The 7500-nt window shown below is 46.8% G+C and overlaps 1 protein-coding gene across 5 annotated transcripts in view; it reads left to right on the top strand.

Annotated features, from left to right (window-relative positions):
- The window catches only part of rgs7b (regulator of G protein signaling 7b), a 75148-nt gene extending 68105 nt beyond the window's left edge, over positions 1 to 7043 (top strand). For 3 of the 5 annotated variants that reach the window (XM_081698315.1, XM_081698314.1, XM_081698316.1), the window contains exons 14-16: positions 1536 to 1661; positions 3405 to 3591; positions 3787 to 4988. In XM_081698315.1, coding sequence (XP_081554441.1) covers positions 1536 to 1661; positions 3405 to 3591; positions 3787 to 3912 — 439 coding nt within the window. In that variant the 3' untranslated portion in view covers positions 3913 to 4988. The other 2 variants (XM_035533511.2, XM_035533508.2) reach the window with 1 other exon arrangement.
- The last annotated feature ends 457 nt before the right edge of the window (positions 7044 to 7500 follow it).

Here is a 7500-nt window from a genome sequence, read left to right as displayed (position 1 = left end):
AACAGCTTGGATTTCTTTGGGTGCACATGTTTGTTGATCAGGGTACGGCGGGAGAGAATGTGGTCTGACGTTGGGCAGTTTGGTAAGAATCCTGTCTGGCTGGGGGGTAAGACAGCGTGTTCTGTAATGTCACTCATGAGGCGTGTGCAGAATAACTCTCCAAAATGACCACATACCCATGTCCCTCTGTAAGCACCGGGCTTTAATTTGTCTCCGCTTGAATATGTGCTTTGCGTCTCGATGTCTGCGATGTCCCAGGTTCTCTGCCAGCCTGAGGTTGGGACTCGGGTAATATATTAGACTGTTTGGCCTGTTTGGTCTTTTAGGTTGTAGGGGCTGTAATTTATTTCAGGTTTTGGGGTTTTAGTCTCATTATTCTTTTTGCCACGTGTATATAGTTTCAGCTCTTCCGAATAAGTGAGGTGTAGTGATGGATCTTTCTGGTGTTTGTGTTTCTGGTTTGATGGTTTTCAGTGGATTTAAATTGAATATTGATGCTGACTAGTGAAGTAGTTATTTAAGGCGGTTTCGTTATTCTTCGTTATCGTAAGGGGGTAGTAATGAGTAGGTATTTCTGAATGGCGTTTAGTCTTCCTTGCTGTTTTGGGCCCATCCGTAATGATCTTTAATTATAGTGTTTACTGGGCCGAGATTGTGTATTATTAGTCTCTGTCCGTTTAAGGTTCACTGTGATTGGAGTCAGGGGCTTGACCAGGAATGCTTTGAAGGAGAATGACTCAATATCTTTGGTGATATAGTCTACTGTAGCGGAGCCAGGTGCTGACCTGTAGGTATCTCCTGAGGGAGTCTCCTCTCATCCTACCACTGAGCACGTGGAGACCAAGCGGTTTCTAGTGGAGCTGACTGTTTTGAGGGGAGGTTTGTAGTCCCCTGATCTGGGGTAGATTCACGCATTCGGGTCACCACAGATCAGCACATGAACACTGGATCTGAACACTGCTGATCTGATTCTGGAGAATATCACATTATTCTTCAGCGTGTGGGGTGTGTAATGCACATAAATATGTCTTCTGATGTCTGGGTGAGTTCTTTCTTCATTTTTAACAGTAGACAGGAATCCTGCAGTTTCTGGCTTATGCCAGATAAAATGTGCCTCCAGAATCTCTGCCACGTTTGATTTTTGCATGTTTTTTGAGAACATTGTGATTTCACAGTGTCCTGTGGGGCATAGTGACATTTCACTAGATCTGTGCCAATATTCTTCCAATTGGTGTTAAACTCCAGGGATTCTGTTATGCAGCTCCGGATGTTCTGTATTGTAATTAAAACACTTCATAAGGAAAAATGTTCCAGAAATTTTTTTATAATGAATTTTTCTAGAATGAAACTAAACTAACCTTAACACTGGGATTCTTATTGTCATCTGTTTTATTTTAGCAATGTACATATGATTATTATTGCAGATTTTCTAAAATGATTTATCTATGTTGTGTTTATTTACAGGTGAACTCAGGTCTTAAGTTTTGTGCAGACTGGTCTGAACATGCCTGTCTGTCTCTCTCCCCGTCTTTCAGTAAGGAACCAGGTCAGCAGAGAGTGAGGCGGTGGGGCTTCAGCTTTGACGAGGTCCTGAAGGATCCCGTCGGGAGAGAACAGTTCCTGAAGTTTCTGGAATCGGAGTTCAGCTCTGAGAACCTGCAGTAAGACCAACTTCCTTTTTATAGATGAACTGCAGATTAGTCCTGATGTGAGATAGGATTAATTATTCTCTTAATTCAGTTATAATATACGGCTGGTCAAATAGTGCTGCTTTTTTGGTTTTGTTAAAAAAAAACAACAACACAGAAAACAAAGTGTGCAATGATTGAATCGCAGTGAAGACAGTTAGTGGTGATATGGAGAAGTTGTTTTCACTAGAAGTTGACTAGTTAGCCTCACCTCACCTCACTTCACCTCACCTCACCTCACCTAGCAGGAAAATCCTAGTCTATTCTTAGGCTCACTCTGCTTTGGAAAACCGACTGGGGATGGCACACAGTGGAAAGCAGGTTTGGTGAAGAAGTTAAAACACATGGCGCCCCCTGCTGGCCATGGAGGATTTTTCCTCTGCGCTCTCCTGTAAAATGTGTTTAAAATGTACAACCAGCAGGTTTAAACTTTTGACTACAATTCCTGATTTCCACCTAGGAGGCAGTGGAGTCTTAGCGCTGAAGGTACTGGACTAGTAATCAGGAGGTTACAGTTCAAGTCCCACCACTGTTGGGCCCCTGAACCCTCAATTACTCAGGTTTTCGCTTTGGATAAGAGTCAGCTAAATTTATTTTACATAATGTGAATATTTTGTGTTCTTCCTGTTCAGTTTTGATGTGCAGCCTTGAGACCCAGTTTAGTCCATATGGGACGTTGTCCAGGACAGCAGTCATCAGTGATGCTGTTGGGTAGTGTGTGTGTGTGTGTGTGTGTGTGTGTCTGCTACCTAGCCCTCTAAGAGTCACATCTTCTGGTATGTGTGTGTGTGTGTGTGCGCTACCCCTCTAAGGTCCACATCTTCTGGTGTGTGTGTGTGTGTGTGTGTGCGCTACCCCTCTAAGGTCCACATCTTCTGGTGTGTGTGTGTGTGCTACCCCTCTAAGGTCCACATCTTCTGGTTTGTGTGTGTGTGTGTGTGTGTGTGCGCTACCCCTCTAAGGTCCACATCTTCTGGTGTGTGTGTGTGTGTGTGCGCTACCCCTCTAAGGTCCACATCTTCTGGTGTGTGTGTGTGTGTGTGTGTGCGCTACCCCTCTAAGGTCCACATCTTCTGGTGTGTGTGTGCTACCCCTCTAAGGTCCACATCTTCTGGTGTGTGTGTGTGTGTGTGTGTGTGTGTGTGTGTGTGTGTGTGCGCTACCCCTCTAAGGTCCACATCTTCTGGTGTGTGTGTGTGTGCTACCCCTCTAAGGTCCACATCTTCTGGTGTGTGTGTGTGTGCTACCCCTCTAAGGTCCACATCTTCTGGTGTGTGTGTGTGTGTGTGTGTGTGTGTGTGTGTGTGTGTGCGCTACCCCTCTAAGGTCCACATCTTCTGGTGTGTGTGTGTGTGCTACCCCTCTAAGGTCCACATCTTCTGGTGTGTGTGTGTGTGCTACCCCTCTAAGGTCCACATCTTCTGGTGTGTGTGTGTGTGTGTGTGTGTGTGTGCTACCCCTCTGAGGTCCACATCTTCTGGTGTGTGTGTGTGTGTGCTACCCCTCTAAGGTCCACATCTTCTGGTGTGTGTGTGTGTGCTACCCCTCTAAGGTCCACATCTTCTGGTGTGTGTGTGTGTGTGTGTGCTACCCCTCTAAGGTCCACATCTTCTGGTGTGTGTGTGTGTGCTACCCCTCTAAGGTCCACATCTTCTGGTGTGTGTGTGTGTGCTACCCCTCTAAGGTCCACATCTTCTGGTGTGTGTGCGCGCGCAGGTTCTGGCTGGCTGTGCAGGAACTGAAGAAGCGACCGGTGCAGGAGGTGCCCAGCAGGGTGCGGGAGATCTGGCAGGAGTTCCTGGCTCCTGGAGCTCCTAACGCCATCAACGTGGACTCCAAGAGCTACGACAAAACCACCCAGAACGTCAAGGACCCTGGTCGCTACACCTTTGAAGATGCTCAGGTCAGAACCCCACAACACCCACCCACACAGCAAACGTATTACAAAATGATCATAAACTGCACATTATCAAGTCTCTCTTAAACGTGACGTGCAGATATAATCACAGTACTGGTTGCAGTCCTGGGCCTTTAGGAGACCCGAGAGCCAGTGTGCATGCTGTAGTTGCAAATGTCTCCTCCTGGTCCTCCCTGCTAGGAGCACATCTACAAGCTGATGCGGAGCGACTCCTACAGCCGTTTCATCCGCTCCAGTGCCTACCAGGAGCTGTTACAGGCCAAGAAAAAGGTAAACGCTCTTAAACGACCGGAGACCACGCTCTAACGGCCGAATCCCGCCCCCTGCTGCCTGCTGGAGATTCTGATGCTGGCCACGCCCACCGGAGGCGTGTCGCTACCATTTTCAGACGGGGCGGGGGGGTTCTGTACCTGTCAGGACCCCATTAACCAAGCACTCAACTTTCTCTTCGGTTTCAGTGATTCACGGATTATAGCGAACTGTCTTGCTTTGTTTATTTTTTCATACCATTGCACGCTTGTGCTTGTCTGCTGCATGCTCCTCTCTCGCTCTCTCTCTCTCTCTCTCTCTCTCTCTCTCTCTCTCTCTCTTTCTCCAGAGATAGCAGTCTCTCGCTCTCTCTCTCTCTCGGGATAGCAGTCTCTCGCTCTCTCTCTCCAGAGATAGCAGTCTCTCTCTCTCTCTCTTTCTCCAGAGATAGCAGTCTCTCTCTCTCTCTCTCTAGGGATAGCAGTCTCTCTCTCTCTCTCTCTAGGGATAGCAGTCTCTGCCTATCTCTCTCTCTCTTTCTCCAGAGATAGCAGTCTCTCTCTCTCTCTCTCTCTCTAGGGATAGCAGTCTCTGCCTATCTCTCTCTCTCTTTCTCCAGAGATAGCAGTCTCTCGCTCTCTCTCTCTCCCTCTCATTTTTCGTTTCTGTTTCTTCTTTCCTTTGGTTCTGTTGCTGGCTGGTTTGTTTTCTTTTTCCGGTTCTTTTTCCTGTTTTCCGCTCATCTGAAGTATTGACGCGCACACACAGTAGGACTGCCGATAAACAGGAGCTCTCATTGGTTGCTCGGTAAGTGCACCTCCCCAGGAGCAGGGTCGGAGTTCACGGAAGCTTTTCGGACAGGGCTTTAATGTTATCTCGTGTGTGGCCAGGCGGTTGTTCTACCTCCTCATAAACGTTTAACGATTTGACTTTTTGACATTGTCAGAAAGTAAAAGTTTATGTGATTAAGATGTAAAAAAAAGATTAAGATTAAAAAAATATTTGCTGTTACATTTTGTTGCTGTAGTTCAAAGTGGACAGAATTAATACATTGCAAAGTGAATGAATGAAGGAATAAATAAATCAATGACTGTATTAGCATTTGGTTTGATGTTACATTATGTCTTTATCTTTTATCAGAAAAGCAAGAACTTATTTTGAAGCACTGCACCCTGGGTAATACACCTCATTCACTCCAACACCCATATTCTAATATTGAAACTCTCTCCACAGCAAAACGCTTCTGTTTTCTTGTGATGAAGTGTCAGTTGAGTGTGTGGGATCGCTGGTGTGTTTCTGATCTCAGTCTCCATGCGTCTCCTCTTGCTGCAGGCTGGTTTGTGCGGTGGAACGCGATCTCGGCCACGCCGGCCGGCCCCGAAGACACTGCAAACTGTATATTCCTGTAATCTACCGTGTTCCATAATCAAACACACGCGCGTAGAGCACCTGTTGCATGCTGGGGCGTCATCTGCGTCTCAAGAACTGCCACCGCTCTTCCGTTTACCTCTCCTTCAGCGTTGTGACGACACAGTCTGGACACCTGACCCCTCCCCGCACAAACCCCCCACAGACTTGAATTATGTGTACAAATGCCTTTCAAATGTAATAATAATCATCAAGTGGAAGCCATTTTCCCCTTCCGTCCTTAGTTTCCAGTACGGGCTCTGCGTAATAAACTCCAGTATAGTCTATAAGCACGTTCCCGTAGTCTTTGTTTATGTTGCCGTTGTGTGGAAGGAGTCAGGGAGATCACAGATCGCTTTGACGCACGACTGCACTGAGAACAGACGCCACCGCAGCTGTACAATCACATTTGAAGGAGGAAGCCGCATCTTTTATTTTTATACTCTATTTACGAATATTGATTTGTTGGTCTGATTATTATTATTATTATTATTATTTAACTTTTGTAAAATGCTGTAAAAATCCTTGGAAGGCAGGGAAGAACAGAGGACATAGAAAATGAATTAAGAGCAAAGTGTACTTTTATAATCCCACAATCCCTTGCTGCATATATTTTTATTAGTGACTCCACTGACCTGCTAGAGATGGCCAGCTGAAACACAGCTGACCGCCTGTGTCCTGGGACTCTGACCGCCTGTGTCCTGGGACTCTGACCGCCTGTGTCCTGGTGCTCTGACTCAACCGTATCCTGGCGCTCTGACCGCCTGTGTCCTGGGACTCTGACCACCTGTGTCCTGGCACTCTGACTCAACCGTATCCTGGGACTCTGACTCACCCGTGATGTGCACATGGAGGACATTTGGTGCAATGTATGAACTACCACGGAGGACTATGTGCATTATGTGTATGTACAGTACGTGTGTCTTTTGTTAGCTGGAGTGTGTGAGAACATATGTGTGTAATATGTGTGGGGGGTTAATTAGGCGATGAGGATGTGTGTTGGGATCGCGTCGGCTGTATTGATCAGTACTGTTTGGGCTTGTATTTTACCTTCATTTCATATGTGATGCACCTTGTTGGAAAAGGCTCTTCAATCTTGAATTGACATATTACACAACTGCAGCATAGGTTTGGTTTAATAAGGGAAAGAGCATCATGTCGTATTAACCGCTTAAAGCAAGAAACATATTGCGGATGTACTTTAAAGAAGGTCGTGACCTACGAGGCCGTGACCTATGAGGTGAAAACAGGCGTGGACCTCACCCGATCCAGGTGAAACGGGGCTTACGGCACCGCAAACCTGAGCCTGAACCCTGGGATGCGATGGGCCCAGGCCAGAGCGCGCGGTCCACACACAGCCAGCGTGGCGCTCCAGAGCATCTGCCGCGCACTGGGACGCAACAGCCTGCTGGTCCTGAAACGCCATTAACAGGCTCCTTATGCAAACTGGCGGTTCTGCCATCAGCACGGCGGGAGGGGCCTGTGCTGAACTGCCGCCGTTTAGAACGTCATCGACCGACACGCGCCGTCTGGTCAGATGACAGCAGACCACCAGGTCATTTCAGCTTCCAGGTATTTGTTTTAATGCTGCGTTTAATCCAGGATGTCCAAACTGTCTGTCTGTCTGTTTTGTGAGAGCTATTGAGGTCCAAAGAAGGCCGTATAGGTGTGCTGCGTGCTGGTGAAACTCCTCCAGCTTCCGTTACGTCATTTCCAGTATAGACTCTGTGACCTTGTAAATACATTCCAAAACCCAATAAAGTGAATCGAGAGAAAGAGAAGGAACCGAGTTTCTGTGTGGTGAAAGATGTGCATGTGATTAGTGCAAATGTCCTGCAATTCCTGAACTAACCACTAGAGGGCAGACGTTCTCTTTCTTCAGTGTGTGTGTGTGTGTGTGTGTGTGTTTGAGAGGGTGCCTCATGCCTGAAGAGGCAGTACAATCATAAGCTTGGCTTACCTTGTAACCTTTGTTTGACTGAATCGATCAGTAGGAGTGTAATAGCTTGTGTTTCCAGCATAACATGCAATCTTGTTAACGTGGTACTTTGGTTGATGCAGTGACTCGTGTGGTTCAGACCTTATCAGCTCATTACAGGGTAATTAAATATTCAGCCCTTATAGCCCTTATATATAGACTGGAATGTAAAAGTCTCCTCCTGACCTTTCACAAAGGCAAACGCCATCACTTCATAGTCCGGTCTCTCCCTATACGTTTAAACGGTAAACACCTTATTA

The sequence above is a fragment of the Electrophorus electricus genome, chromosome 15 (genome assembly GCF_041902795.1).
Source record: "Electrophorus electricus isolate QZ-2024a chromosome 15, ASM4190279v1, whole genome shotgun sequence".
NCBI lineage: Eukaryota > Metazoa > Chordata > Actinopteri > Gymnotiformes > Gymnotidae > Electrophorus > Electrophorus electricus.
This window is presented reverse-complemented; position numbering and strand designations above follow the sequence as displayed.